This window comes from Ornithorhynchus anatinus, chromosome X2, assembly GCF_004115215.2.
Source record: "Ornithorhynchus anatinus isolate Pmale09 chromosome X2, mOrnAna1.pri.v4, whole genome shotgun sequence".
NCBI lineage: Eukaryota > Metazoa > Chordata > Mammalia > Monotremata > Ornithorhynchidae > Ornithorhynchus > Ornithorhynchus anatinus.
Window position 1 is genome coordinate 1,991,498 of NC_041750.1, and position 14,462 is coordinate 2,005,959.

Consider the following 14,462-nt stretch of genomic DNA (forward strand, 5'->3'; position numbering starts at 1 on the left):
AATTTTTACCGTTTTCATTTTTCATCATTTTAACCAGGAATAATTCAATCATTTGATGCATATGATTTTGATATCTGTGGTATCAAAGATTCACTATTTTCCAAGATTTATTTTGGAGCCAGAATGTAAAGAGAACATTTCTAGACCATCTTAATATTCATTCAAGAGTCACCGTATTCCATTCTCTCATATATTCAATATTTATAGGAAAACTTGTATTAAGATATCCTGATTTGGGGTAGTACTGCTGACCTCTAAGACATTTCAAACCAAACGGGAAGATGAGACACACATAAAAGGTGTTAGCCTGATTGAATACATGTAAGATTTATTATTAACTATTATTTTGTTTTTTATTATCACTAGGTACTAATAATTGCCATAGGAATAAGATAAGCGGCTCACATAGAGAGTTTGTCTCATATCTAAGAAGAAGAGTGACTAGATCTCTTATCCCCATGGTATAGATGAGGCAACCCAAAATCTATGTATACAACAATACAGCTGATTGTTGTATTTTAGGAAGAACATAATAGAGCTCAAGAAGATACAAAGGAGAACCAAGATGATCAGCGGGGGGTGGGGGAGGGAGGGGGATGTTTCTCTATAAGAAGAGACTAACGAGATGAGGACTCTTTATCATGGAAAAAAGAAGGTGAGAAGTGAAGTGGCTGAAATTGACAGGATCATGTAGCACAGGGCACACATAGAATTGTAGTTCACCAAAGCCTTCTGCGGATGGTGGAGGGGACAGAGGTGGCAGTCATTCAAGTGAAATTATTTCAAGTTCAAAACTAAACAGATGGAACTCAGGCCTGGCACAGGAGGTGGGAGAAGCACCTGAAATCCATTAAAATAGGAAATTTGCAGATTTGGGATTTGGATTAATTCATGAATGAGGGGTACATAATGGTGTTCTAGAGGGAATGGACATTGAAGCAAAGTTAATGGAGTTAGGATAGCATAAAAATGGGTTTATAAGTGCCAGGTCCAGGATAGGATCTTTGAGGAGAAGTTAGGAATGCTAGATGGTAAATGTTCAAATGGATGTTAAGCAGAGCACCATCACATAGTTCCTTCAAGAATCCTGTTGCCACTATCAGAGACAGAATACTAGACAACAGGGAACGTAGGTTTGACATCATAATATAATCCCTTAGTTTTTATCCTTGATATTATTCACCTAAATTCTTAATCGTTGAATTAGTATGTTTAGCTTTTTGTTAGTAGAAGCAAAAATTGGATGAACACTAACGAGTACAGCAAATGGGTTCTGAACCAGACTTTTTGTCACTTCTTTGTCTCTGTGAACTTCAACACCCTGGTCCAACATGTACGTGATGTTATCAAAGAATTTCACGTAGAATGTTATTTTTTATGGTATTTCTTAAGCGCAGGCACTCTACTAAGAGCTGGGGTAGATTTAAGATAATTAGGTTGGACAGAATCCCTGGCTCACAGAAGGCTCACAGTCTTATTTCCCAGTAGACAGGTGAGGTAACTGAGGCACAGAGAAGTTAAAGGACTTGTCCAAGGTCACACAGCAGACAAGTGGCAGAGCCAGGATTAGAAACGAGGTTCTCTGAATCTCAGTCTCAGGTTCTTTCCTCTAGGCCATGTCATTCATGTTTCCTTTCCTATCATTTTGATTGCTGTAGCTCACTGTTAGTTTGGATATCATTAAGACAGTTGGGCACAATTTTAAAGACAGTAAAATGTTTATATACCTTTAATTAAAAATAAAAATAATGATATCAGGAAACCAGAAAAGATGTAGACACCTTTCACATAGCCAGGTCCATGAAGCTGATAAAGATTGTAATAAATTGCCCGGTGCAAGATCATAGGATGGATGACTAACCCTTCAAAAAAGATTGTCCTGAGCAGTAGCAAGCAAAACAAATTGAGTCAATGGCAGTAGCTCGGTGTCATATGGAAAAAGGCATAACTGATAGAGTAGTGTTGACCAGTCACAGTGTCTGGTTCTTTTCCAGGACCTGACAATTTCACTGCAAAAAAAAAGTCCCTCTATCAGCACTAGCAAGTGGGTAGTGAGGTGTTATGAATCTGAAGGTTGGCTACATGGTAGCAATTTTTCCAGATAGTAAGGACCCAAACGCCTTTTATAGGATTAAATGACTTAGATTATTTGCTAATGAACATCATGACAAAGTCCCATGTTGAAATGAAAACTTTCTCATCTCAGAACACAAACGTTTGTGATGTAAGAACCATCACATAACACCGCTCAAACAATCTTGGACCCATTTTCAGATACTCTATTTCTTTCTCATTAAGATCCTTTCTTCAATAACTGAAGCTCTTCCAAATTTACCACCTCAGCACTTCTGCCCCTACTATGCTCATGGGGACTCACACTCCACTCATAGCACTTCTGAACATTCTGGCTTACATCCCCTTCTAGTCATACATTTACTCATTAACATACAACTGTTTTCTTTCTCTTCTCATATCTATAATTGATTTAGTGACTGTTTTCCACGAGACAGTGAAAACTTCTTGAAGGCTGCGGTCATATCTCCGAACTCTATTGTACTCTCCCAAAAACCTAGTTCAGTGCTAAACACATACCTCTAAATACTATTGATTTATTGACTCCCTCATCAACTGATGACTAGATTCCAAGAGAAACTGAATAATCAGCTAGAGACTCAGGTAAACACTATTTGCAAGCTATTCAATTTATTCAAGTAAGGCCAGACTCCTAAACCAAGTTTTCCATCCAAATGCAAAATTGCTGTTTCTCCCTGGATTCACGAAGAGGGAAGAACTTTAGGGAATGCATCAAGAGGTTAAGAATCATCAGGAGTGGGTAAAATCTGTCCTAGCATTCAAAATTCTCCAGATGTCATACCTCTGCTTAAAGGAAAGCAATTAGTAACCCTTCCCCTTAGAAGCACAAATTCCAAGAACCTGAGAGCAACCGAAATAATTTATCTTTGGGCTGCTTCCCTTTCCCTGATCTCCAAATCCAATGTGTTTTTCTAACTGGGTGTGAGGTGGCATGTAGAGGTCAAAGTATGAAGATAGGAAAAAGGAGGACATATTAGACAAAATCTTGAAGTGACAAAGTTCAGGTTCCAGGTGATTTTCTTCTTTCCAAGTCATATCTTCCCAACTTCCACCTCAGCACTTATGCAAGACAAACCACCATAGCACTTCTGTACATAGTATTTAGATATTCTACTGAAGATTTACTCATCCACAGACCTATTACTCCATTCACTTTTCTTCTTACATTATGTACACTGGGCCTCCCACTGTACTATTACCGTCTACTGAACTTTCCAAAGTGCTTAACAGAGTAGGTGCACACAGTAAGTGCTCAAAAAATGCCATTGATTGACTGAACAATAATGAGAACCTTGACCCTACACAATTCACATTAAAATTGGAGTTCTTAGCATCCACACTCCGGATTAATCATGTGCCTGTCCAGGGAGTTACTCAGGACCAAAAAATACAAGTTAGGAGCAGTGAATTAGCCAAAGTTCTCCTCTGGAATACAGAGAAAATTCCAGGTAGACAAGATAGTAGAAATCTCTTTACTCCCACCCCTTCTCCAAGTAAGACGACGCTGCTGTTCCATTGACAGTGTTTCCTATAGTTTCCCTTTCCCTCGGTGGAGGCGGCCGGTAAGGGTAACAGAAATGATACTGGGACCAGATGTGGGGAATTCTCGTGGTGGATGCTAAAGAGAAACTTAAGGCAGGATGCATCGATGAGAAGTATTTTAAAATGTGATGCAATGGTGAAAGAAAAATCAAGCTCAGGAAAGAAAAAGAGTAAACATTTAGGCCAAAAAAAAAATTCTCTAAGGAGATAAGGAATTTCACGCTTCATGAAATCCTGCTCCTAACGTTGAACTACCGCCAGAAGACCCGGAACGGACACTCACCTTCCCCGAGTTCTCTGGGCCGATCCCTGGCTGTTCCCCGCTGTCCCGGGGTCCCGGGCAGGGCGGCAAGTTGGGACTGAAAGCCATGAGGTCGCTCTTGGCGGCCCCGTCCCCCGCACACGCGTTCGGACGCTGACGACGGCGCTGCTGAGAATACGACCAACTCCCCACCGCGCTGGAGCAGACCAGGGCCGGAGGGACGGGCCCGCACAGACCCCGCGGGGGCGCCGAGCACCGCAGCGCCGTGTACAGCAGCACGGTCAGCACGAACAGGCTGGACACGGCGCAGATGGCGATGATCAGGTACACGTTCACGTCCACCAGCGCTGCCCGCTGGCTGCCCCCCGACGCTCCCGACGCCCGCACCCCCGACGCCCGCGACGCCGCCTTGCCGTCCTGCCCGCTGTCCACCAGCGACACGCTCACCGTGGCCGTGGCCCGCAGCGCCGGCTCCCCGTGGTCCCGCACCACGACCAGCAGCGTGTGCCGCGGCCCGTCCGCCTCGTCCAGGGCCCGCGTCGTGCTGATCTCGCCCGTGTACAGCCCGATGCGGAAGGGGCTGCGCCCGGCCCCGCCGCCCGCCTCCCGCAGCTCGTACGACAGCCACGCGTTGTAGCCCGAGTCCAAGTCCACCGCGCGGATCTTCGCCACCGGGTGCCCCGCACCGACCCCCTGCGGAACCAGCTCCGGTCCAGGCTGAGGCGCCCCGGGGGACCCGGACCAGGGACTCGACCCCGCCGAGGACCACGAGGGGGCGGCGGCGGCGCCAGAATGGGGCGGCAGCACCACCGGGGCGTTGTCGTTCTCGTCCAGCACGAACACCTGCAGCGTCACGTTGCTGTCCAGCGCCGGGACTCCCGCGTCGCGGGCGTTCACCTGGACCTGCAGCAGCTCCAGCTCCTCGTGGTCCAGCGGCTGCAGCGCGTACACGCGCCCGCTCTCCGCGTGCACCGACACGTAGCTCGACAGCGGCCGCTCCCGCACCGGCCTGTCCACCAGCGAGTAGGACACCAACGCGTTCTCCTGCGCGTCCGGGTCCCGCGCCGACACCGTGAAGATGTGGCTTCCCGGCGGGTTGTTCTCCTTCACCAGCACCGTGTACACGGGCTGGGCGAAGGCCGGCGCGTTGTCGTTCACGTCGGCGATGGCCACCGTCACGCTGGCCGTGGCCTCCAGCGCCGGCGCCCCGCCATCCCGCGCCGTCACCAGCAGCTCGTAGGCCGCCACTTTCTCTCGGTCCACGGGGCCCTGCAGGACCAGGGAATAGTAATTCTTGAAGGTGGACTCCAGCCCGAACGGTCCCGGGGGATCCAGGGTGCATGTCACCTGCCCATTGGCCCCCGAGTCCCGGTCGGACACACTAATCAGCGCGATCACTGTGCCGGGCGGGGCGTCCTCCTTGACGGGAAGCGACAGGGAAGTCACCATTATCTCGGGGACGTTGTCATTAACGTCCATCAACTTCACTATCACTTTGCAGTGCCCTGACATTGGTGGAATTCCCTTATCAGTAGCTACTGTCTGAATTTCGTAGGCGCTGTTTTCTTCATAGTCCAGTGACCCTATAATTCGGATTTCTCCCGTTCTGGGATCTATTTTGAACTTGGCCTGAACCCTGGGAGAAACATCACTGCTGAATGTATAGATGATGTCACCGTTTAATCCTTCATCTGCATCGGAAGCGTTCAGTCTGATCAACATGGAGCCGTTACTTGCATTCTCTACAAGATGAACTTTGTACACGGCCTTGTCGAACTCGGGGGCGTTGTCATTCGCATCCAGCACCTTTACGAACAGCTGAACCGTTCCTGTCAGCTCCGGTTTGCCCCCATCTGTGGCCGTCAATATCAAGTGGTGCTCGGGCGCTTCCTCACGATCCAGTGCTTTCTTTAGCACGAGAGATAAAGATTTACTCAATTCGTCATTTGTTTGTATATCCAGAGAGAAATACTCACTGGGGCTAAGTTTGTAAGTCAGAAAAGCGTTAGCGCCGATATCTGCATCTGAAGCGCCCTCTAGCGGAAACCGAGAATCCAGCTGCCTTGACTCTGCAATCAACAAAGTCTTTTGTGTTACCGGGAAGACGGGCGGATTATCGTTGATATCCTTGACCTCCACTTCCACATGGTCGACCCGCAGCGGCTTGTCCACGATCACCTCCAGGTGGATGCTACACGCGGGGCTCCGGCCGCACAGCTCCTCCCGGTCGATCGGCGAATTGACGAAGAGGATGCCGTTCTGCAGATTCACCTCCAGATAGTCCCTGCGGCCCTGGGACACCGCCCGGAACATCCGCGGCACCAGCTCCCCGACCTCCAGCCCCAGGTCCTGCGCGATGCGGCCCACAAACGTGCCGTGTTTCGCCTCCTCCGGCACCGAGTAATGGAGCTGGCCGCTCCCCTCGGCCCAGGCTGTGACCAGCAGCAGAACCGCGGTCAGCAGCCGCCGCCGGCTCCCCCGGCCACCGCCCTTCCAAACCACCATCGCAAACGCACCTCGCGTTGTTTCCGTCACCGCATCGGGCTTTCCCGACTGAAATGCCGTGTTGATTGTCCCGGAATTCCTATGATCCAACGCTGCTACATTCCTTGTTTTTCGGCGCTCTGGACAATGACACAATGGAGATTCTTTCCGGAGACGCTCTGCGTTTTTCGTTCGAAAGGATCACTTCGTGGCGTACAGCGACATCATGTGGTCGAATGTGTAAGTTCCCCCAGCCAAAGAAGCATTTCTTATTCCTTACCCTTTCACTTCTCTCAAAGCCATTCTTTTTCTTTTCTGGTCCCTTGAAGTAAGTTACAACACATGTTCTTTACAAGAATGGTTCCCGTGCACGTCTTTTTTTCTATTTTCCTGAGGACAGATATCGACACTGATATAATTTCTTGAATCTCTAACCCCAAGTAAAGGGAGCTTGTGGGAAAAAGAACAGTAATGAGATTGGGTCTGGTGAGCATGTCTGAGATGCGAGAATCTGGAAAGTACATATGATAAGAATGTCCCCTCATCAGCTCGACCACACTATTATTTTGGAAGCCTTGATTATTATGGGCTGTGATGCCCCCTTGCTCCAAATATGAGAAATGTCCATTAGCCTTTTTATTATTTAATTCCCCACAGCATTCTAATGGGAGTTTTCTGGTAGGTAATTCAAATATGAATCCTCCTTAACATAAATATCGGAAATCCCATACTTCTGTATCACCCTATTTCACGGTTGTACCTCTTTTGTGTTGCTGACTTTGGCCAATTTATTTCACTGGAAAAGATGAGGAAGGAATACTAGTAATTGCATTCTCAGTAGCAATGGTATTTGTTGGGCACCCACTGGATACAATGCATTGTACTAAACACTCATTTCCAATACAGGCAATATGCAAGCGTCTCTTTGATCTTATACTGGGACAGACTTGTGCCTTAAAGTCTACCCTTTTTTCTCCTTCAGATGGGTTCTTTTACTGACATTCAGGTCACTGGGAATCAATAGAGATGCTCACTGATATCTTTAATTCCAACTAATATTGGTTGATCTTGCCCCTACAATCCAACAAGGTGGAAGAGACGTCAGACCAGATGTTCTGGTGAGATTTCATGGTAATTTTCCATAAGCAGAATCCTAAAACTTCTCCAAAATAAGGGATCTCCAGATAGTTGCCAAACATAGGGTCGAAGGCCACTTTCTGGGGTCTGCTGAAGCTTAGTGCAAAGAGCATGGGCCTGAGCTCTGCTACATGTCTGCTGTGTGAGCTTGGACAAGTCACTTAACTTTGTGTCTCAGTTAGCTGTGAGCCCCATGTGGGAAAGGGACTATGTCCAACCTGATTACTTTGTATATACACCAGTGTTTAGAACCGTGCTTGGCAAATAATAAGCACTTAAAATATTATCATTATTATTATCATTATTAATCTCAGAGCAGCCCTGGGTTTTCTTCAGATAGTGGGTATTGGGTTATTGCCAACAAGACCTTCTTGATTCAATTTAATCTTCCTTGTCCAAACAACCAACTGAAAATCCAAAACTTAGGATCTCAGGGACCATACTCTTCATTATTCAGAAATTGATGCAAGCTGAAAGATTTTAATGGGGGACCAGAAGAGGCTCACAGTGCTTTTCTGTTTTCAGTACAACAGCAGAACATTAAATTACAGAGCTTTTTTACATCTGTTGAAAAGTGTTTTTGAATTTGAGACCATCAGAGAAGCAGTAGGCAGAGCAGCAGGAAAAAGAATCACAATCAATGTCAGGAGGGAGAGTCCTGAACATCCAAGAAGAAGTTTGGGGAACTCTGAATTGAAAAAACTTGCCATTTCCCTGAACCAGTAGCCAGACTCCTGGCCTAACCCTCACACACTCAAGTAGTAGATCGTGTTTCGCTATCCAGTCCAGTCCAGTCAAACTACAAAATATTTTTAAAACAAATAGAACCCAAACACATTCCCACCGGAAGTGCCACCCTTGCAAGAATGATGAATTTTAGTCCAAGAATATGGGAGTGAAATACTTCTTTTTACTTACGGTGGGGATTACAAATTTACTCTAATGAACTCACAACAAAGATTTTCCATGCAGAGTAATTCGATCATGCCATAGGAAAGTATATAAATTCAGTGCGGTACATACAGTTGACGCTCAATATATGCTAGTGATTGATTTGACTTTGGGAGGGTAATTGAATGTAGCCAGAGTAATTAACTAATAGGTTGCTATCATATGCAGATGAGATTTCTTAGTCATTTTAAGTGTATGGTTCAAGGGCAGAGTCGGCTCCCAGAAAACCTCCCAGTCTGAACACACTAGAATGGTTATGCAATTTAAGTGACCTGAAACTTGGAGAAGGCTGAATAGAAACAGCATATTATGATTACGATTATTATTTACCCCTGGAATTTTCTTCCTATGGATCATGGACAGTGTTGCATTATAAATGGATAAAGGCACAAAGATCTGTGAAATTCCGGAACAACATGAGGTATTAATGGACTCCCTCTTGATTTAAAGCCCCAAGTGTGTCAGGGACTATGTCCGATCTAATCATCTTCTCAGTGCTTCAGCATTTCTCACAGTATTTACCACATAGTGAGTGCTTAATCAACAGCACCATTATCATTAAAGCCACATAGTTGGAAGCAAATGAACTAGACTAGCAAAGATCAGAACTGGGTGTTCTGTTCATTAAAGGCACCTTGAGGTGAGAGCCAACTAAACTTTTCAGAAAGAGTTAAGAGCTTAAGAAATACAATTACCAGATCAGGCTATTTATCTTTCCAGACCACATTCTCTATATAACCGTGATCAGCTTCCTCACTGGAACCGTGAAACGCTGATATCCAGTCAAAGGAAAAGGGGGTGTACCCAAAATCCCTAGGTTTATCCCTCTCAGAACCCACTTGTACCTCATTTTTAAATTCAACTAAATCCTCTTGAACATTTTCATAGCATGGTCAAGAAAGGCATATTTGATAGGGTGGTGTTGAAACGTTCTCGACAATCCAGAGACAAGGGATCAGGTTTATTTCTCTATCTTAGCCTTACTAGACATGGATTTCCTCAGTTTTAGCATCCCACCAGTTGTTACTACCTCCAAGCCTGACACTCCACCTCACTGGTCTTGGGGAGTGAAACAACCAGAAATGCCTGGTGGGGTTAAGCTAATCACGGTGGACATTTCCGACAGATGAACCAACTAGGGTCTCACACATAGTGCACAGGCTCAACAAAAAATCCCGAAAATAGTTGTCTAAGACCACAGCAGCTACCTTGGCAGCCGACTTTTGGTCTTTGGTGCTATGGCTTATTCCTGGGACTATGCTGTGTCATACCAGGCATAAAAAAAGTACACAAAATTATAATCTTCAATGTGCTGTGCACCGGTCACCATGTAAATGTGAGTGTAGCTGCACAAACTATTTTCACTAATCTACTACTTTGCTTAGGTTCTCATTCCCAAAATCTTAGGACTGTGTTTATCCATTATTTATGACAGGCAACTCCATGATCTTCATAATCGTGCCCCTTAGGTAGATTTGTATTCCACAAGGCAAGCTTGGTATGCCACCTCTCAGAGTCATGAAGATCTGCAAAGAGTTTTTGTTGCCTTATTGGGTTCCTGCAAGTAATCCTGTGGACCGAGTCATTTCATCAGATCAGCCTTGGTGGCATTATTCATTCATTCACTCGTGTTTATTGAGTGCTTTCTATGTGCAGAGCACAGAGAGTCCAATATAACAATAAACAGACACAATCCCTGTTCTCCCTAGTAGACTCTGAGCTCCGTTTGGGATCACAACTGTCTCTATCTGTTGCCGACTTGTTCATCCCAAGCGCTTAGTACAGTGCTCTGCACATAGTAAGCGCTCAATAAATACTATTGAATGAATGAACTATGTCCGACCATCGGTTAGTACAGTGCTTGCTACATAGGAAGAGCTTAACAAACACCACAGTTATCATTATATTTGTTGGACGCTGCGAGGCAGTGTCAATGGACAGACCATTCTGCAGTGTTGCAATCGAAAGGGAAATGACTCATTTCTAGTAGACACTCCAACTGGATTGTAAAACTAAGAATCACAGGGAAAAATGCACCAGGGGTCGCAGAGAGAAGAGTATCAACATTAAGGGACAGTGCTTGGGTTGAAGTGGGGGAAAGTCACTCACAGCTGTTACAATCTTGCCTCATGAATGGAGGAAATAGGCATATTTCTGTGAACGATCCATTTACAAAGGATGAAAGATGCTCATTTCTCTGCAGATGAGTCTAGAGATATTGGCGGAACTTTCCCCAAATTGGGGCCATAAACACCGAAATAAAAAGAATAAAAACTCTGAAGAGCCTCCAATGAATTTTCCAAACTATTCAGTAGTACAACTTCACCTTCCACTACCAAAATATGATTCTTGTATATGCAGCTGTTATTATTTCCTCTGGGAAATATGAAATCCACAATGAAATAATCCCCAGTTCATTCTCCCCAAGTGAAAGGAGAAGCTACATAAAGGAAAACGGATCTATTTCGAGGCTGTTACTGTTTATGAGTTAAGAGATTCTGATGATCCTACTGTATGTTTCAATAATAGATAAAATATGAACTTACCTTCCCCGAACCCTCTGGGCCGATCCCCTGTTGTTCGCCGCTGTCCCGGGGACCCGGGCAGGGCGGCAAGTTGGGACTGAAAGCCATGAGGTCGCTCTTGGCGGCCCCGTCCCCCGCACACGCGTTCGGATGCTGACGCCGGCGCTGCTGAGAATACGACCAACTCCCCACCGCGCTGGAGCAGACCAGGGCCGGAGGGACGGGCGGCCCGCACAGACCCCGCGGGGGCGCTGAGCACCGCAGCGCCGTGTACAGCAGCACGGTCAGCACGAACAGGCTGGACACGGCGCAGATGGCGATGATCAGGTACACGTTCACGTCCACCAGCGCTGCCCGCTGGCCGATCCCCGACGCTCCCGACGCCCGCACCCCCGACGCCCGCGACGCCACCTTGCCGTCCTGCCCGCTGTCCACCAGCGACACGCTCACCGTGGCCGTGGCCCGCAGCGCCGGCTCCCCGTGGTCCCGCACCACGACCAGCAGCGTGTGCCGCGGCCCGTCCGCCTCGTCCAGGGCCCGCGTCGTGCTGATCTCGCCCGTGTACAGCCCGATGCGGAAGGGGCTGCGCCCGGCCCCGCCGCCCGCCTCCCGCAACTCGTACGACAGCCACGCATTGTAGCCCGAGTCCAAGTCCACCGCACGGATCTTCGCCACCGGGTGCCCCGCACCGACCCCCTGCGGAACCAGCTCCGGTCCCGGCTGAGGCGCCCCGGGGGACCCGGACCAGGGACCCGACCCCGCCGAGGACCACGAGGGGGCGGCGGCTGTGCCAGAATGGGGCGGCAGCACCACCGGGGCGTTGTCGTTCTCGTCCAGCACGAACACCTGCAGCGTCACGTTGCTGTCCAGCGCCGGGACTCCCGCGTCGCGGGCGTTCACCTGGACCTGCAGCAGCTCCAGCTCCTCGTGGTCCAGCGGCTGCAGCGCGTACACGCGCCCGCTCTCCGCGTGCACCGACACGTAGCTCGACAGCGGCCGCTCCCGCACCGGCCTGTCCACCAGCGAGTAGGACACCAACGCGTTCTCCTGCGCGTCCGGGTCCCGCGCCGACACCGTGAAGATGTGGCTTCCCGGCGGGTTGTTCTCCTTCACCAGCACCGTGTACACGGGCTGGGCGAAGGCCGGCGCGTTGTCGTTCACGTCGGCGATGGCCACCGACACACTGGCCGTGGCCTCCAGCGCCGGATCCCCACCGTCCCGCGCCGTCACCCGCAGCTCGTAGGCCGCCACTTTCTCTCGGTCCACGGGGCCCTGCAGGACCAGGGAATAGTAATTCTTGAAGGTGGACACCAGCCCGAACGGTCCGGGGGGCGCCAAGGTGCACGTCACCTGCCCGTTGGCCCCCGAGTCGCGATCGGACACGCTGATGAGCGCCATCACCGTGCCCGGCGGGGCGTCCTCCCGGACGGGCAGCGACAAGGAGGTCACCGTTATTTCGGGGACGTTGTCATTAACGTCGATCAACTTCACTATCACTTTACAGTGTCCTGTTAATGGGAATGAACTCTTATCTACCGCCTCCACATTCATCTCAAAAATACTGTTTTCCTCAAAATCCAGTTCTCCTCTCACTCTTATTTCTCCTGTATCAGGATCGACCTTGAATTTTGCTCTTACACCGGCCGGAACGAGAGCACTAAAGCGATAATCAAACTCCTTATTTATTCCTTCGTCAGCATCTGTGGCGTTCAGTTTAATCACTAAGGTCCCATTGGCCACATTTTCCAACAATCTGACGTTGTAAATGGATTTAACAAAGTCGGGAGCATTGTCATTCGCATCCAGCACCGAGACCAGGACCTGGACCGTAGCCGTCAGCTCGGGTTTGCCCCCGTCCGTGGCCGTAAGTAACAGGCGGTGCTCGGAAGTTTCCTCTCTGTCTAAAGCTTTCTTCAAGACCAATTCCAGAGATCTAGCATCATCCCCGTTTGTTTTACTATCTAGGGAAAAATATTCATTCGGGCTCAGCTGATACGTAAGGTCTGCATTTGCCCCGATATCCGCATCAACCGCGCCCTCTAGTGGAAACCTGGAATCCTGGATTCTCGACTCTAAAATGAACAATCGTTGTTCCGTTGTCGGGAAGACTGGCGGGTTATCGTTGATGTCCTTGACCTCCACTTCCACATGGTCGACCCGCAGCGGCTTGTCCACGATCACCTCCAGGTGGATGCTACACGCGGGGCTCCGGCCGCACAGCTCCTCCCGGTCGATCCGAGAATTGACGAAGAGGATGCCGTTCTGCAGATTCACCTCCAGATAGTCCCTGCGGCCCTGGGACACCGCCCGGAACATCCGCGGCACCAGCTCCCCGACCTCCAGCCCCAGGTCCTGCGCGATGCGGCCCACGAACGTGCCGTGTTTCGCCTCCTCCGGCACCGAGTAATGGAGCTGGCCGCTCCCCCTGGCCCAGGCTGTGACCAGCAGCAGAACCGCGGTCAGCAGCCGCCGCCGGCTCCCCCGGCCGCCGCCCCGCCGGATCAGCATCGCACAAACCTGTATCCGAGGCTCCGGTCACTTATCCATCGCTCCAAAGGTTTCAGAATCCCGTCAAAATCCCTCCTGCAATCCAATCGCCCTGCTTCTGTTCTCCTTCTCTTTCAAAATGGAGCTTTTTTAAGCCCAGGATGATCCGTGTATTTCCTTTGTCAGGAAACACCTTGTGGTGGACAGCGACACCTTGTGACTAAACCGGTAAGTACTATCGCAATTCATTTTCTGGGTTTTCTTGATCTTTATATAACGCGGATCGGTCCTTTTCCAATTTCGGGGCCCCTCCCAGGCTGTAGGCCCAACAGACGCGCTGATACAATAGATTGCCAATAACCCTATGTTGTTGGAATTGTTCCGATCAATTCCTTGTATTTTAATACACAGCAACTTGCCGTTCTGTGTAGTCATGCTTTTCAAAAGGGTGTAAGTGAAAGGAAGAATGAGAGAGAACGGGAAATAGAGGAAAAACCGGTCCGTAAAAGTTCCAGAACATTGAATTAATTCCATTGAGACTTCAGCCTCTTGCATTGACCCAACTGCTTAGGACAGAGAGGTCTGCACAAAGTAAGCGCTCGGTAAATACTATTAATTGATTATTTAAGTACATACCAAGTACTGTATTAATGTCTAGAGTAGATACCAGATAAATGGGTTAGACAGAAACCCTGTCACACACGTGGCTCACAGTCTAAGTAGGAGGGAAAGCAGGTGCTGCATCCCCATTTCACAGATAAGGAAAGTGAGGTCAGAGAAGTTAGGTGATTTGCATAAAGTCACTCAACGGCCAAGTGGTTGAATCGGTATTAGAACCCATGGATTCTGACTTCTAGTTCTGAGATCCTTTCTGTAGGCCACGCTATACTTTCCGCAGTCCCCACTAACTTGTCTTTGCAAATACCTCTAGGAAAAATGCACCAACTCCCTATAAATTCATCAAGTAGTGTCTATAGTCT

The 14,462-nt window shown here is 48.5% G+C and overlaps 1 protein-coding gene across 2 annotated transcripts in view; it reads right to left on the reverse strand.

Moving 5' to 3' along the window:
* The window catches only part of PCDHA5 (protocadherin alpha 5), a 103,790-nt gene extending 90,090 nt beyond the window's left edge, over nt 1-13,700 (reverse strand). The window contains exon 1 of one of the 2 annotated variants that reach the window (XM_007671729.3): nt 11,017-13,700. In XM_007671729.3, the coding sequence (XP_007669919.2) occupies nt 11,017-13,503 (2,487 nt within the window). In that variant the 5' untranslated portion in view covers nt 13,504-13,700. Of the gene's footprint in view, nt 1-3,919; nt 6,723-11,016 lie in introns of those variants that run through there. The other variant, XM_007671731.4, reaches the window with a different exon arrangement.
* Between the last annotated feature and the right edge of the window lie 762 nt (nt 13,701-14,462).